This window comes from Eutrigla gurnardus, assembly GCF_963514095.1.
Source record: "Eutrigla gurnardus genome assembly, chromosome: 11".
NCBI classification, from domain to species: Eukaryota; Metazoa; Chordata; class Actinopteri; order Perciformes; family Triglidae; genus Eutrigla; species Eutrigla gurnardus.
This window is the reverse complement of record NC_139925.1, coordinates 18,159,876-18,177,285: the sequence shown is the minus strand read 5'-3', so window position 1 is coordinate 18,177,285 and position 17,410 is coordinate 18,159,876. Positions and strand designations below refer to the sequence as shown.

General features: G+C 43.0%; 1 protein-coding gene across 1 annotated transcript in view; it reads right to left on the bottom strand.

Annotated features, from left to right (window-relative positions):
- epas1b (endothelial PAS domain protein 1b) overlaps positions 1 to 17,410 on the bottom strand; it is a 42,022-nt gene that overhangs the window by 5,843 nt on the left and 18,769 nt on the right. Inside the window, exons 2-15 of the mRNA XM_084020526.1 lie at positions 16,821 to 17,011; positions 13,223 to 13,374; positions 12,501 to 12,588; positions 10,370 to 10,488; positions 9,710 to 9,912; positions 6,335 to 6,441; positions 4,235 to 4,382; positions 3,440 to 3,648; positions 2,762 to 2,982; positions 2,336 to 2,449; positions 1,338 to 1,867; positions 999 to 1,092; positions 603 to 696; positions 343 to 516 (exon numbers count right to left, since the gene is read on the bottom strand). Coding sequence (XP_083876652.1) covers positions 343 to 516; positions 603 to 696; positions 999 to 1,092; positions 1,338 to 1,867; positions 2,336 to 2,449; positions 2,762 to 2,982; positions 3,440 to 3,648; positions 4,235 to 4,382; positions 6,335 to 6,441; positions 9,710 to 9,912; positions 10,370 to 10,488; positions 12,501 to 12,588; positions 13,223 to 13,374; positions 16,821 to 17,011 — 2,444 coding nt within the window. The remainder of the gene's footprint in view (positions 1 to 342; positions 517 to 602; positions 697 to 998; positions 1,093 to 1,337; positions 1,868 to 2,335; positions 2,450 to 2,761; positions 2,983 to 3,439; positions 3,649 to 4,234; positions 4,383 to 6,334; positions 6,442 to 9,709; positions 9,913 to 10,369; positions 10,489 to 12,500; positions 12,589 to 13,222; positions 13,375 to 16,820; positions 17,012 to 17,410) is intronic.

Here is a 17,410-nt window from a genome sequence, read left to right as displayed (position 1 = left end):
TTCCTTCCTGTTAGTCTGTAGTTTTGCCAGAGCCTTTTTGTTGTCGTTAACTGCTTCTGAGCGCTCTTGTCTAAGCTTGTGTATCAACGGCAACACTTGCTCGTCTCTTTTCTCTCCACCTTCTTTTATACGTTTTCTTTGTCAAGTTTTTCTCAGTTTGACTCACTTTCTGCAGTTCAGATTGTTCTTAAGCTCGTTTAATAAGTAAGACCTTATTTTCACCATGCCTGCTACCACATGATGCCGCCCAAAGTCTCAGTTTCTCTTAAAATATATATATTTTTTACATTTTTTGAGGCCCTTTAACTGTGGATTATAAAACAGAAACTCAGGTCAGCTCACCCTCAGCCTTGTGAGAAGGCATCATGTTATATGTGTAGTTGCAGCTCTTTTGGGGAAAGGCTTTCTCATGTGCATCAGCGATCCCGTTTCCGGGACACTGAGACTTCCTGTGTTGCTGCAGGGAGCTGAGACGTGAAGACATGCTGCCTGGCATCATTCCGCCCATCTCTGACGCTGAGACAGAGACACATATTACAGATGTTGGCCCGTAACAGATGATCATGTAAGATGGTTTTCACAAACAGGCTGGGAGCTCCTACCTGTCAGGGATCCTGAGCTGAGGGAGCGATCCATGGCGACGTGGCCGTCTCCCCTCATCCTCTTCCATAGCATTTCTGACAGTGAGCTTTCACCCTGAAACACAATTAAAAAAATAATAATTCCCCAAACAATCAGCACACAATTTTGTTCAATAATATGTATTATTGTGGTGTCAGAATTGAAAAAAAAAGAAAGTTTTAATAATTTAACCACGATGATACAAGCAACATAAGAAGGGGAGCCAAATGTGAAGGATTTGCTGAATCTCATGTTTTCTGATCTAGGCAGCCCAGAAAACACTGACATTCTTATTTCATAGATTGTGGCTTGGTAGGCACTTTTCATATGTCCACTTTAACTCGCTGTAAATGCTGCTGTTTATCAGAGAAACTCACCATAGTCATCTGTGTGAAGGAGCGCTTGACACTGTTCGCCATGGCAACTCTGGCTGGACTCAAGTCTCTGTAGGCTTGTAAGTTGTCAACAGACCTGCACACACACACACACACACACACACACACACACACACACACACACACAAGCAGAGTCACAAATATGTTAAATTGAATGTAAAAACTTTTTCTAGGTTCTTATGTTTTTCATAAGAACCTTCAATGTGATTTTCTGCATGTATAATATGTGTGTTAAGGTATTAAAGTGCATTATCTGTTTTGGTATTGTTTGAAATGAAAATGCTCAGACCATGTTGACCACATCTGTATTGTGTGCATCACCTCTGTTTGTGCATGAGGTGTGGCACGTTCTGCTGGCAGGACGAGCGCTGCTCTCCTGACAAAGTTTCCCTCAGGTACATCTTGGTGGCTCGTTCTTGTTGCTGGGAGGTTAACAGAGGATCTGGTGGCCACTGCAGTCTCTGCCAGCAACCCATGGGGGATAGAGCGTTTTTTCCCGGAGCCTGGTACTGGGGTGTCTGCATGTGTCCCATTAGGTAAGACTCTGGGCCGGAGTCGCCGGCAGCCTGGCTGGACACTCTCTTTTCCCCTGCAGCCCAGGACGCAGCTGGCTGGTGCTGGTAGTGACCCTGGGGCTGAGGAGGGGAGGACAGGGGCTGGAAGAGGCTGGCAATGTTGCTGAAGCTCTGCTGCCTGGGCTGGTGTGTTTTGGGCAGGTTGCTCCCTATGGATCCTTTCAGACCCCCCTCCAGGGGCTCCGACTCTTGGATGACGGGATTCAGCTGGAAGTCCTCTCCATCCATGGGGATGTAAGGAGCCAAAGTCTCCAAGTCTAGGTCGCTTAAGTCCCTCTTTAAAGTGCAAGATGACATGGTTTGTTAACAAAATGTAAAAGACTGTACAGGTAGATACATTTTTACAAATTCATGTAGTTTACATTGTTATAGATAATATAAAGACATTCTAAAGTAATACAGAGAAAGATTTAAACGTTTGGTGCACATCGATCACATGGAGATGTGTTGATGTGTTTACTGTGTGTTGATTAGAGAGCTTACATTGCTGTCTAAAATGACACATTTAGAACAACAAAATGTTTTTTAATGTAGTGATTGTATTGACTCCAATTTGTGAAAAATAAAAGTATCCTTCAAGATGGGAAAAAATGTTGGAAATGTTAGAATAAGCTTTTCCTAAAAGGGAAGAAAGACACGATAAGCAACTTTTTCAATGAGATTTAGTAAACAAGCACCCGTAAATCAAATGAATGCACTGATAAGAGAGGTGCCAAGTTCTAGACGTATTCATGGACAACACACCTCGGTGACTGCAGGGCTGCTTTTGCCCTCTGTGTCCAGAGAAAAGAGTTTCTCAGTCAACTCCACCTTCAGATCGCCCTCCACTGAGCTGTAGTAATCACCTGGGCTGCTGGGCTGCAGGGGCGAGCGAGAGAAGGAGGAGAGTTAGAAAGACACAGCAGGAAGTACAGAGAAAAGGGACAACACGTGAGCGCCAAAAAGGAAAACGAAATGCCGAAACAAAGAGCAAGAGGTTTTGACAAAGGCACTATTCACTGCTAGGAGCCTGTTGCTTCCAAATATCCACCCCCGTTATTCTCACACACATTGCCCACAGTTAGTGGCCTTTAACCCCACAGGCCTCACTGAACACAGAAAGAACAAACTAACTAATTACTCCTTTCAATGTAACATTCTCTCAGTCTCGCCCTCCCTCCTCGTCCTCACCGTGGAGCAGCTGCTGAGGCTCGGAGTGGCGCTGCCCGGCGGCGGGTTCTGCTGCACAGTGAACGCACCAGCCATGTTAGCCATGTCCCTCGGAAGAGACGCCGGGGTGGCAGGATTGTGGCCTTCGCTGGCCCAGGAGGGACGTCCCGGAGGGGGCATGGCCGTGGCAGACATCTGCATGTATCCTGCAGGCGGCTGGGGCTCCTCAAACTGAGGGTGATCTGAAGAAAGAAGAAGAAATTAGACTCTGTTGTAAAGAGACGGGGTAAAGAATAAGAGTGCTGAGGGGAAACACGGTTAACGGATGAAGCAGCTGTTACCAAATCATAATGAAATGTATGTATGATCAATGTTTTATACCTTCTATATCATCAAATGAGGGTTAAACTGTTCAAAATATTGAATCAGTGGCTGAAATGTGAGTAATGTATTAAACTGCTACGATACGGATGCTTCATGTTCTTCATAAACCAGTTAACTAACAAAATCAAGAGTTTAACTGACTATAAACTACTTCAAACTATTGTCAATATTAAATTTACAGACATCCTCTTCTTCAGTTTTGCTAAGCTGCCATGGTTTAAGTGTAATAACACACTACAAGGTGTCCTGTTGTTAAGGGCATACATATACATACACATAGGTGACCAAAAACAAGAGACAGAAATCAATACAGACTGAAGTCGAGGGTGATGATTGTGTCTCCAGGCGTCGGGGCCAGCTGGGTGAGCTCCTCCGGCTCCTCTTTGAGTTTGGTGAAGAGGGCGTCTCCCGGCTCTCCGGTCACGCCGGCACCTCCGCCCGTGAAGAAGCTGCTCATGTGGTGCGGCTTGAACAGGGACTCTGTCTGCTTCAAGGAGAAAATCGTGGACTTCTCCTCGATGTCACTGCAGGGTTGGAGGAGGAGAGCAGAGTGAGTTGAGTTTAGTGTGCAGAAGAAACGTGCGCCCTGTAAAATCACATGTTCAGACCGAGGCTGTGGTATGTGTAAATTATTTCACAAAAATTATTTAACTATCGGAAGTTTTCTCTTTAAGCTTTTTGGGAGTTATCAGTCTGTCTGTCGGTCTGTCTCTCTGTCTGTCTGTCTGTCTGTAATACAGGCTACAAATAACACAGGAAAGCAACTAAAAGTATTAATGTGGCTTATTATAGAAACCGTAACCCTATAATATTTCAGTTGGAATATTATTGGAGAATTATTGGCCTACTACAGAAGATGCATACTCAGTATAATACATAACAATAATATCACAACTGACAGCATAACAGAGAAATAATAATTTAACAGGAAAAAGTAACAATTCCACTTCAAGCACTGTGTACAATGAATGTGTTTTCTTGTAAGGAGCATGTGGTTCTCCCACAAATCTGGATGGATTTAAGAAACCTAGACATCTACTTGGTAACCGACTTCATCCTGATTTGGACATGTACAACTCTTTACGTACTCTACTATTGAAGGACGCTCACCTGAGGACATAGTTTATGCACACGATGCATTGGGGTTGGGAGTTGCGGCTGTTATAAATAACAGTTCCCTGGGTTTCCACCCAGACGTAGCCGCCGCTCTTAGCTAGCATGCGATACTGACCGCTCACCGCCTGGCCCTTGGAACACACTGCAGAGAGAGAGAGAGAGAGAGAGAGAGAGAGAGAGAGAGAGAGAGAGAGAGAGAGAGAGAGAGAGAGAGAGAGAGAGAGTTAAATGAGGAAAGAGTTAGTGTTATGAACTACGAACTGAAAATAAAACCGTCCTCTCTTACTTCCCGTCTGCCGAGTCATAAGCGATCCTTTAAGAGATCATCATTCAGCTAAAGCAGTTAAGTATTAAAGATCTACGGCTCCTATGAGGTTTGGATTACACTCTTATGACCCATAAATGACTCCTGGGAGCTGTTTGCTGAGTGGTGACAGAATTACCGTTGTTGAACTTGTGTAACGTTGTGCTCACATTTTATTGTCCAGTGCACTACAGTAGATACGGAATGATCTTCTGAGAAGGAAACTACCGTCACTGTGTTCATGTCAATGATGGAATCGATTATGTTATGATTTTATTGTCATTATGCTTAGTGGGTTTTCAGCAGTGTGCATCCTAACGGTACATAAGTGTAGGACATAAAAAGATTAAGCGAATAATATCAACACAAGCTATTAAAACGATAAAAAAGAAGAGAAATAGAAATATGATTTAACCAATAATCGATCAACCCTGCAGTCAGAGCTCTGAATGTGGTCTTTTTTTCTTGTTGATTTATTAACTAAACGCTTATATCTTTTTTATTTATTAGGCACGAGGCTGTGAAATCAACCAAACATTGGAGAAAGTGACTGTGAGCTGAGAAGGAGATGTGCTGGCTGCAGTCCAAAGTTCAGCCCTGGCGTGGGAAAGGAGCAGAACTGTGGTCAGACAGTGTACATAAGGCCAGTGGCTGACTGACCGTGTGTGTGTGTGTATGTGTGTGTGTGTGTGTGTGTGTGTGTGTGTGTGTGTGTGTGTGTGTTTTGAGTAAGACCAATATTACATGTAGCAGAGAACGCATTTAGCATGTGCTGATCAGAAGGCTGGTCACGCTGGCCGTGAGAGCAAGTCGTCTGTGTGTGTGTGTGTGTGTGTGTGTGTGTGTGTGTGTCATAGAGAGATAGAGAGCCCTTTATCTCAGCACATCACAGCATGGATGATTTAGACCAGAAGTAAAGGAAAGACACACACACAAAGCATCACATCCACAAAAACCACACTTAACTCTTAACACATAACACTTAATGCAGGGACGGTTTTAAGGAACCAAATGGACACTTTTCCTCTGTTCAGAGCCTCCAATAATAAAGTACTGTCAATGCAGAGAAAAGCCATGACATGTCAGAGGCTTGACACACACACACACACACACACACACACACACACACACACACACACACACACACACACACACACACACACACACACACACACACACACACACACACACGGTGTCAGTGCAGACTGTAATAGAGGCCACCTGGTCCCTTGTCCGGTGTATTTGTGGCAGCAGATGTGCAAACCTCATCAGGCCATCAATGGCAGTGCTTAATTTAATAAAGACAAGACATCTTAATACCACGCCCAGGCTGCTCTCTCTCCACACACACACACACACACACACACACACACACACACACACACACACACACACACAAATACAGAGAGAAAAACACACATACACACCAACAAACACCTTTGTTCTGACATCAACTAAAAGAAATGAAAAAGAACATTTAACACAACCTGCTATTCATACTCAATGTATGTTTCTCACACGAGGCCGTTAGGTTCAAAATCACTATCATCACTGCAAATGCCCCACATAGCCAGGCTTCATTAATAAGCTTATTTATGCTACTGCCCTATAATACACTATTTGTAATGTGGACCGGCTTTATTTCTCTGGTGGTGTGATTTTGACATCAACTGCTCAGTGTGAAATATGTTTGTACGGAAACATGTTAGCAACAACATTTTATAGAAGAAGCACAGTATTTTATCTTTGCCATTATTTTAATCATATGCGTGCCAGTTGTGTGCGCTTACAGTTGTTGTGGCTCTTGGTGACGCCGTCCGAGTCCAGGGCGTGGTAGAAGTCGTAGACTGAACGACCCAGCAGATCCTCGGGAGTGTAACCCATCAACTCTGTCACCCTGTAACACACGTCCACACACACATTTAATAATACACACGATTTGATGCTATTCAACTTTTCTGTAAATTCCTTTCTATCACGCAATGCTCAGAAGACAAATCCTGCACCCTGTCCTGACCTTCTGCACTTCAAAAGGCTTCACACACGATTTAGAAATCAAGCAGAGAGGTGAGTCTTCCAAAAATAACAATTGTTCACATTCTCTGTCTCTGCTAACTCCCCATGGTTCTGGGAACAGCTAATCTCTTTCCGTCACTCTCATTACGAGGATCTTAAAATTGTTTTCACCTCGTCGTTTCTTTCCAGCTCTCTTTTATCAGTATCTACCTTTCAAGGCAGATAAATTACAGGATTACAGCAGTCTGATTACCAAAAAAAGAGGCATTCGGGTGCAGTTACTGTTAGAAATCAAACACTGACTTGGTTTTAGGAGCTAATATACTTGGAGTGGTTTATTCACTATCAAAAGGAGAGTCTCTTCTCAACAAACTGTGCTGTGAGAACATAATTCAATCCAACAGCAGGAAATGACCCCTGAACACGAGGTTTCGTAGGAGACCAGAGAGGATCAACTGGGACAACGAGTGCAGACTTGTTCGTCAAGCTTAGCCTAAATTAACGAGGCTGGAATGTGATTTCATACGACGCCTCCAGCCACCGAAAACCTTCAGCCCGGCAAATCTCATCTCCAATAAGTAAGCTGTTTGCGTATGCGATCGTTATGCATGAGCTTGGGTTGGCTTGTAAAACATGAAAATAACAATAGGATAATACAACTTTTGTACTTAACTTAAACCCTTTTACTGTACATTTCAATTCATTACATTCTTTTTTAATTGTGTAATGATTGTTGATCTGTCAATTACCTATTTTACCACCCCTGCTCCTTACACATTAAAATATTATGCCTTTACTTTATTGCCAAAACATCACTAAACACATACTTGCAGCATAAAAAAAGATCAATGTTTTCTCAAAGTTTAGAGGACACACCATTAAAGCTGCTGTTGGTAACTAGAAAGAAGTTATTATCATATTAACTCAAACTGTCTTTATATCCTGACAGTCATAAAGCGAGACTGATAATCTGTGAAAATATATCTGGTCCCTTTTAGTTCTCCTAACTGCATTTGCAAAATTTCACCGCGCCCGAAAAAAAAGCAACCAATCAGAGCCGAGGAGTCTCTTAGGACTCTGTCACTGCTGGTTCGGCTTGTAGAGTCACTGCTCTCTCCACATGTCTTCAGAAACACATTTGAGTTTAGCATGAAATGAGAAGGTTTGTGACCCAGCGGCCATGTTGGAAACAGTCCAGCCCAAACTCACTCTCTGTGAGTAATAACATGTTTACCGGACTGTAGCAGTTATCTCCATCACCTATCATGACCTGTGAATGCACATTCCCATGAAGGAAATATAGAATTTGTGAAGATTAATTGTTAATGATCAAATCAGAGGAGGATAGAGATGAACAGTCTGTGGATGACGATGTGTGGTTGTGGATTAGCTGTGAAAAATGTGGAGGAGACAGCAATGGTTGGCAAAATGGAAGACAGAAAAGATAAATAGTATGATAAATAGGAGGTGGGAGAGGAGAGTATAGAGGAGATATCCAAAAGTGGTTGCTATTTAAAAGAATGAAGTTTTAATAATGATTATCATAATGATGATAATCCGCCTTAAACAGCAGCATCTACAACATTATGGTAGAATGATGTGTAATAAAGAGACAGCCTCAAACAAACATCTGTTTATCGTTGGAAAGAAGAATATTTCCCAAATAAATTACACAAATTTATGTGAATTAAATTTTCCGTGGGTTTTCTGTCTTGGACAAAATATGCAAATGTGAAGATTTTCAGTATCATTTTATGAAGCTTTCTTAATTATTATGTTTAAAAGTATTATGCTACTGTTTTATATTAAGTCTTTTAATGCTCATCTTTAATCAAATAATATATTGTGCATCATATGAATGATGATTTTTTCACTAAGTCTAAAGACCAGATGGAGTAGTGTTAATAATGACATCATACACAATGAATAAACTGGACTTAAATGAGTCCCCTCTCTTTCCCTTCCCTTCTTGACCTGTCGCACTGCCAGACATGAGCTGAAGAAAACCTTCTGTCCTGTCCCTAATGAGTCCATGTACAAGTCCTTGCTGACCCACCTACAATAAAACTCATTTGCGTAATTGGAAACAAGATTTGGGCAGCTATCAAATTGCACCAATAAGGCGAGAAAGAAAATGGGTCCTTGTTTGTAGGGCGCTCATGCACAGTCATGTGCACGCAACACACAAAAACGCACACTCACTTTTCTCCAAAAGAAACCTTTGTCCTGCAGGAGCGACTCGATAAGATTACAAGTCTGGGAGCAGCTGCTTGTGTAACTGGAATCAGTGTGTGTCGGTCGTCACCTCCTCGTGTCAGGGCCAGAGAAATATTTGGGTGCAAAGGAACTGGTTCTTTGGTTTCGCAATGGTCGCTCTGAGTTTTGCCAAATTACGTGTAACACCTGTCGCCATAGTGACACATATGTACACGGCACGCATCTCTGCTCTGGGGCTGTGACATCGCTTTGAAATGTGTGTCTGCAGGCTTGGATGTGTGATTGGGAACACTTGGCACAGACTTACAATGCCGTGATGGCATCTTATTTAAGTATTTATATTTCATCTCTGGATTACGTTTCCCAGCGACGTCCCTGCCAAGTCAAACGGACTCTGAAAATATTGCAATCAGTCAAAACGTGTGTGGACCTTGTGCTGTAGCTCAGGGCTTGTGTTTTAACTGGCAGCTGTCCACAACATGGAGATGCTTTTCCACTGATTTTTGTGTATTTCTAAGTTTGTTTTTTTCTGGTTTCATGCTATAAAAGGTGGTGATTTTCTTGATTTTTTTCTTATTTGGGGTATTCCCAGAGGACAATGATCCCCTAAAGTCTTCAAATATTAGTTTATGTTTTAGAATGAAAAAAAGGCTGTGACTCTGGCTGTTTTTTTTTTTTTTAAATACTTTATGTTGTGTTTCTTTTGCCCCATGATGATCATGTGTGGCTAGTAAACTAAATGTAAAACTACACTGGCAGAGCATTACACATTGAAAATCAAGGTCCATGACATCAATTGCAACTGAAATAACTCACAAACTCAAAAAATGCATCTGACATAGTCTCACTACCTCTCCTCATAATGTACTTTCTACAGGGTAATACAAGCTGTGTGTATCCTGCTGTGCACGACCTGCTGTGTGTTTCTGTACCTCTCGTCGCAGTAGGTGAACTTCATGTCCATGCTGTGTCTGCTCAGGAAGGTCTTGCTGTCCAGCGGCGTGTCGATGTTGGACGGGTGTGCGATGGGTTCGCACATCAGGACTGCGCAGGTGAGCGGAGGCTCCGTGAAGCCACACAGCACACGCGGAGGGCAGCTGTTGTACATCTTCAGGTGTCCGGTGCAATGCAGCACCTGGAGGGAACAGCAGGCCGGACGGATGGAAGGGTCACAGGACCATAGTTATTACTTATCTTTTTATCCAATATGTATTTATTTTATGTATGCTTGGCGGTCCTGCTTAACTGGGAAGCACATTATTCATCGTGAACAGGGAAAATATACTTCTGAAACATTTAATGATGGTTATCAGACTTGTAAATTGTAAATTACTGGATATTTTTAACTCCAAAGGCCTCTAAATTATTCAAACAAATCATCTGAATAGGAGAAATCAACTCTTTGGCTAACTGTTTACAATATATTCATATGTTCAACCTGCCACAAATAGTATTTTTACTGTACAGCCAATGTCTGTGGTGTACAGCCATGTATCGTATGTGTATCTTTTATTGCCGTGCACACATGGCGTGCAGATGTTGCAGATGTGCTGGCTTGCAGCTGCAGCTCTCTCTCTCACTCTCTCTCTTACCTTCCAGCTGGCTGACTTGAGGTTGACGGTGCGTCCTCTGTTCGTCACCGTGCATTTCATCCTCATGAAGAAATCTCGCTCGGTACTCATCTCTTTGCCTTTCTTTCCGAAGCCGCTGCCTGAAACACACGCAGTTTAAATTATTGTGGTTTTGCTTGGTAAATAAACCTGGATTTATGTGTTGTTCATGAACAAAAATTGCACAATTAAAATGATGCAGAATAAATTCATATAATAATTTACATTTGTAACTTTTTTCCAATATGATGAGAGGCTTCAATTGAAGCAGAGTCATTTGCCTCTTGTAGCTTTACTTCTTAATGAAATGAAAAGAAACCCTTATCGCTTAACGGTCAAGGTTTAGAAGTCTCTCTCTCTCTCTCTCACACGCACACACACACACACACACACACACACACACACAGACGCCGTGAAATCGGGCCAAGCTGTTACATCACAAGTTCAGAGTTCAGCCTGGAGCTGCAGTCACAGCGCAAAGTGGTGAAGTGTGTCTTTTGGCACTCACAAGTGAGTCTTTATCTTTATATAGTTACACTTCAGCAAAACGAACCAACGAAAAAAAAAGGAAAAACCTTCTCTAATCAACACTGAAGAAAAAACTGCTCATGTGTGTTTTAGTGCGTTGAAGGGAAAAGGGGCTTTAAAATACACAGGATTGTTCCACTTGTGTGTTTAGTGGTCACTGCTGATAAGAGCTATCAAATGTGTGTGTGTGTGTGTGTGTGTGTGTGTGTGTGTGTGTGTGTGTGTGTGTGTGTGTGTGTGTGTGTGTGTGTGTGTGTTAGAGAGAGCGAGTGGTAATTTCTCATGTAAACGTTAGTCATTGACACACTAACTTCCAGTGTAACACGTTATCTTGTGGGACTTGCGGTTCATCTTAGTCACTTTTCTCAGCTTTGTCTCTTGTGTGTGACTTTCTACTACGGACATTATAACAGCCCACGTTTACTATCTGCAGCAGACAATGTCCATGTCTCTCACTGTCTTTTCTCGTCTTTCGTCTTCTCGTCCTCACAGCTCTTATCTGTCACACACACACACACACACACACACACACACACACACACACACACACACACACACACACACACACACACACACACACACACACACTCATTCCTCGGCTGTATCTCTCTTTAGGTTCCTCTCTATACGACCTCTGACCTTCTGTCCTCAGCTTCGTCACAATAATATTACCCAACACCGTACACGTCGAACAGAAGCAGGGGTGCTTCATGGTGGGAGGGGGACTCCGAATGATAATATACCGGCCCCGGAGCTGTTAATAGGCCTCGTAACGGCAGTAATCACAGAGCCAAGCATCGATAGCGCCTCCCGTGATAAGGCTCAAAGGATCACATCATTGGGTCCATTACATACTTTGGTCAAGAGCAAGATAAGACAACGAATGAGGATTTTGCCACAAAGCTTACTGTGGATATTCATGGTCCCCAGAGGAGATTTCCTCTTGTGCCGCCAACCGGTCAACATGTCAAATTTATTGAATTTGCTTTTAAGACGTTAGATGATTCAAATGTGAAAATTGTCCAAAAGTATCAGCAATTCTGAAAAAAGTGAATTATATGGTGAACTATGGGACATGTTGTTCTTCTGATTTATGTTAACATTTATTTACTATGTCGAGGTGTTTGGGAACACATATACAATTAATGTAAGTCAACTATATAGTTAGGGTGCATACCACAGAAGGGTGAGTATTGGCTCTGGAATGTCTTATGTTTTGTGTAAATTCTGTGCAGACTGAATTGATAATAAAAAAATAAAGAATGAATGACTGAATCTTGAAAACGAATGATGGATTTTTCTGTGGATGACTCATGCTCCCCAGAGGATCAACGCTGCCTGTTTCCATACTATTGCATAACTCTCAGGCCAAAAATGTCAATTTAGCACATGATTAGATTTTAAAGACCACATGACCATTTATCTACTCACGATTCTAGACAGACTAAGATGGACTTACAGGGGTTTTTGAATAAAGACTTAGAATGGGGAGGTTTCAGGGGAACAGGTGTGTGTGTGTGTGTGTGTGTGTGTGTGTGTGTGTGTGTGTGTGCGTGTGTGTGTGTGTGTGTGTGTGTGTGCTCACCAGACGTCTTGAGGCTGAGATTTTCTCTGATCTCCTCGTGGTCACATGGATGCGTGAAGTCAAAGATGCTGTGGCCAGTGAGGTCCACCTGGAGGACAAAAAACGATTTATTAAATATGAAATGAACAAAGCATAAGATCATAACATTTTAACATGAATACAGTGTCAATTTAGACTTCTCTTTTTTTTTTTTGTAGCTGGTCTCACCACCATGTTTTCATTGCTGTAGCAGCAACAGTGGTTTGTTTGGGATAAACAGAAGAAAACACACACACATACACACGCACACACTTTGCTTGCATGAAAGTTTCGTTTCACACAAACACAACAGTTTCTATCGTGTCTCCGACTGTCGTGACCGATCTCTCTCTGTCTGCCTGTGTGTCAGCTTTTAAAATAATACAATTTCCCAGAATAATTTAAGTCACCAAACAGGTGTGATTACTTTTTATTACAGGAAAAGGGGAAGCTGTTCAAATGTTCACTATCTGCATAATTAATACTACCCTTCTTGTTTTTCATGTCTGTGTCCAGTGTTGGATAGAACTTTCTGTTTTGTTCTTTTCATGTTTCTTTCTACCAAATGCACACATTGTGGTGAGAGGACATTGAAGTGAGGAGGCTCGTCTTCATCACTTTGATTGTAAAGTTTCTGTGTTGCAGCTGAAAACAGACGCCTGCCTGTTTTGTTCTGAACCGCGTGTGCTTTAAAGGTTGATTACCTGCGTGAGCCCCATGAATTTGCTGATGTTCTCGGACAGGAATATGATGTCGCCGTCGGACGTTACCATGGTGATGAAGCCCTCCAGAGACTTCAGGTACAGACTGTCCAGCTGTCCGTCCTCGTCGGCATCACCGCTGCTGTTGCTGCAGCCTGGTGGGGGACACAGAAAACAAGGTGGGGTTTTACGCTCACAATCTTTTTCTTTCATTCCAGGCTGATTAGAAGTGTGTGTGTGTGTGTGTGTGTGTGTGTGTGTGTGTGTGTGTGTGTGTGTGTGTGTGTGTGTGTGTGTCAGGCTTGTTTTTCCTTCTTGAATCCTTGGCTCAGGGCCAAAACAAACCAGTGCAGATCTTCCTGCGTCTCAGGCCACTCCTGATCTCTGACCCCGACAAATTACACCCTGAACTACACAAGTATTCATAAAAGCTGCCCACTTTCAGAACTTATTACATATTACACAATTATCGTCAAATATGCACAGTGCCAAACATCCAAACATTTATGCACAGAGACTCCAGTGTGTCCACAATGTCTCGTTGCAGAGCTAATTAATACAAACTGGCCCCAGCTCAAGATGCAATGTGTGTGTGTGTGTGTGTGTGTGTGTGTGTGTGTGTGTGTGTGTGTGTGTGTGTGTGTGTGTGGCGTCACACTAAACAAAGCCCAGTAGCCAATGGGGGTGGAGGTGCTTGCAATTCCTCCAGTGTGCTTCCCTGAGATAAGAGAGGCCAGTTCTCATGGCTCCCGGCGAGGCCTGGGGCTTGAGTTTGGAGCTGGGCCCAGATAGAGTTAACCCCCTGGGGGAGCCCGAGGAGCTGGGGAGACTCTCAGGGCCCAGTCCCAAAGACCGACAGCACCTTTGGCCTAAATACTTAGCTGTGATTATGAGTCATTTGGACCGAGCTGTACTTTTCTTCTCTCTGTTGTTCTTTGGTTGCATAAGCGCCCTTGTTTCAAAATAAAAGGGTGAAGAAAACGAGGTGTCTGATAGGGACAGCAGCTGTTGAAGTAATAACTTCCTCTCAGTTTTTGTTGACATTTGTCCTGTTGTGCTTTAAAGAATGAAGTGACAGAGCAGCGAGGGTCAAATGAGACTCTTACCACATTAAAAATGTCAGAGGAAACCCTGCTAACATCCTCCACTCTCTAATCTGCACTGCACTCATCCTAAACTCAAATAAACAAAGATGTCAATGCCACTAAATCATGTTATGAAACAACCTGCAAGCTACTTAATCTTAATAGTGAGCTAAAGCAGAGGGGCTCTGACATGGGAAGATTAATCACACGTATTGCAACAAAATGAATCTTGCAAATAACTCCCTGTCATTTACGCCGCTGTTTCGCAACATTTTTGGTTCCAGGTCAAGTCAAACTCGCGCTCATAATTGAGAAATAAGGAGTTTGAGTATCCCGAACAGTGCGCGGCTGTCCTTCGTGTCCCAGCGGAGGTTACGTAACAAGAGGAGGAGTTGGGTGTGTGTGTGTGCATGTTTGGCGCCAAGGCAGCTGGGTGTTATGGCTAGCAGGGGTAATGCCAGCATCAGCTGAACGATGGGCAGAGCTCCGTGTTTCCTCTCCAATCTCGCCTTCCAATCACGGGGCAATCAGACCGGCCTGATAACGCTCTATCGGCGGCCGCATCGCACAGCTCTCCCCCGTCCTCTCCTCCTCGGTCACCCACTGCTTTTCCTTCTCTCATTACCTTTACTCCTCCCCCTCATGCACTCTCTCCCCCGTCTCATCCACCTCCTTCTGTCCTCCTGCTCACCTTTCTCTTAGACTCAGCGACCTCTTCCTCTCCTCCATCCCTCCTTCTTTCTCATCTCTCCTTTCCCCACCGTGCCTGCAGAAGGCGTGCCTGATGACTGGAAGATTTCTAGGAAGGATGCCCTTTTTAAAATGCTGAATTTAAAGTTGTACTTTGTTGTAGATTTGAGATACGTCGCTTCTAGCGGCCTCTTTGGCAGTAGATGTAACTGCAGGCGAGCCTCTGGGACCTCATTTCCCAGAGTTCCTTTGGAAACCGAACAGAGTCGTCTGTATGACGTCAGTTGTGGTCCCTCGTTTTCTTCTTCACTTCCATTAGTTTTGTGTTTTGTTTTCTTGGGACTGGAAGTAGAATGGTCTTCTTACTCTGGCGGTTGATCCTCCACATTGTGAGTCAGCAGTAATGAAATGTACCTGGCTGCGTCAGTTAAACACTTTAGACTAGAGGCAGCCTGACTCAGCAGTTGGAAGTTACCGATTTACGATTACAATGAAACGCAGCATATGCTTCCGTGAGTAGCTCCACCTGGGCAGACCAGCTGCTGCTGACTGACGTAAAAAGCCTCACTAATTTTGAATTTTACACGGATGTCGCCACAGACACGGAGATCCTACTTCTGGACAAAGCAGCGAGTAGAAGCACTTTCATTAGTGGGTCACATGATCAATCACCATTGTTTTGACTCACTCTTTGATAGATAGTAACTTAAAAGACAGTTAAATAGATGAAAATGTTGTTGAAAATGAGTCATTTCACTATAATGATGAAGTTTAAGGTTCACAGCCAGGTTTGTTCTGTGTAACACAAACAGCTTCCAGATGTTTTCAAATGTTTCATATGCCTTCATTCTGTTAGATGGCTGATGTTGCAGAAGCAGACAAACATCTTGGAAAACTGAAACTATACAACTTGATACCACTAGGGGTAATATACAGATTGAGCTCAAACTGTTACTTCATGAATAAAGGTTGATTCATTGATTTTCTGATTGATGGCACAAGAGAAATAGGAAGTCGTGCTCACCGCTGTTTAAGGAAGGATTGATATGCATCACGGTTTCCCCCGCGAACAATGCCAGACCAGTTTATAATAAGACACCAACTAGGCATCAAAGGTTACATAAGAAGATAATAATAGTAGGATAAAATGGCAGTTGGCCACGTAAAGATTTACAGATAAGTTTAAGCTCCCGTATTAATCAAAATACTTTCCTGTTCCACCGGCAGCTTGTTATTACAATCACTTGTTTATTATTGTTCAATGCCACAGAGGCTCGTTTAAATGACATATCACTATCAGATAAGGTTACAAAACAAAAACACGAAGAAACAAAAGCGTGTGTGAAATTACACGCCGCAGATTCTCTCAATCGAGAAAGGTGAAATTCATTCGATGGTTCGATCAAAACTACATGCAGAGGAATTAAAGAACGAACGCACCTTTAACGTTTTCAAGGTCACTTGGCTAAAATCTCTGCTGTGTGAAGATAAAAAACTAAGAGCTTTCATACAAGCCGCCGCGTCGACCACCGACGCTGCAGCAGTTCTTTCACTTTGTTGTTCTCTGATCTCGAGACACCGGCGTAGTGAAAGGAATTCCAGAACAATAGTTTCTCGTCTGTTTCTTTATCAAGCTTCCTCAGCTTCTAATTTTAAATAATACGAGAGGAAGGAGAAGAAAATAACTTCCTACTTTACTGGACAATTGGTCAGACATACGGACACACACACATGAACACACACACATGAACACACATTCTATATTTTCCTTTGTGTGTAAGCTTACATACACATACTGCTGACATGTGTGTGTGCAGTGTTCATACCTGTGGTGACCACCTTGCGTGTGCGCAGGAAGCTGATAGCCAGCCTCATGATGGAGGCCTTGTCCAGGTGAGAGCTGACGCCGTGGGATAAAGGCAGCTCGTGAGCCAGTTCGTAGAACACCTCGGTCTCTTTGCTGCGCCTGCAGCGAGCCGCGTCCCGGGACTTCTCCTTGCGGCGCTCCGAGCTGCTCCTGCACAGAAAACACAGACAGGAGGACGGTTACATCTTCACTTTGTTTTGGGACACTTAAAACCAACCAATGCTGATTAAGCAAAGTGTATCGAAAATGCCAATGGTCTTCAACGAGCACCACACTTTCACTGTGGTTAAAACACAGCAGAAAAACAAGCAAATGTTTGTCTTCAATAAAGTTGCATTAGCATCCGACCAAGTTTATGCTATATAACATACTAACATAACATAACATTGTTAAAAACGTGTTGTTCTTTTGTTCTACTGAGGATCATTATAATATATTAGACAACACATCTCATTCTATCCCAACCACAACCCATAAAACCGTCGTAACCCGCAAACAGCTCATTGAAGAAGTAAGAACTAGAAGACAAATAGAGGCAAACTATGAAAA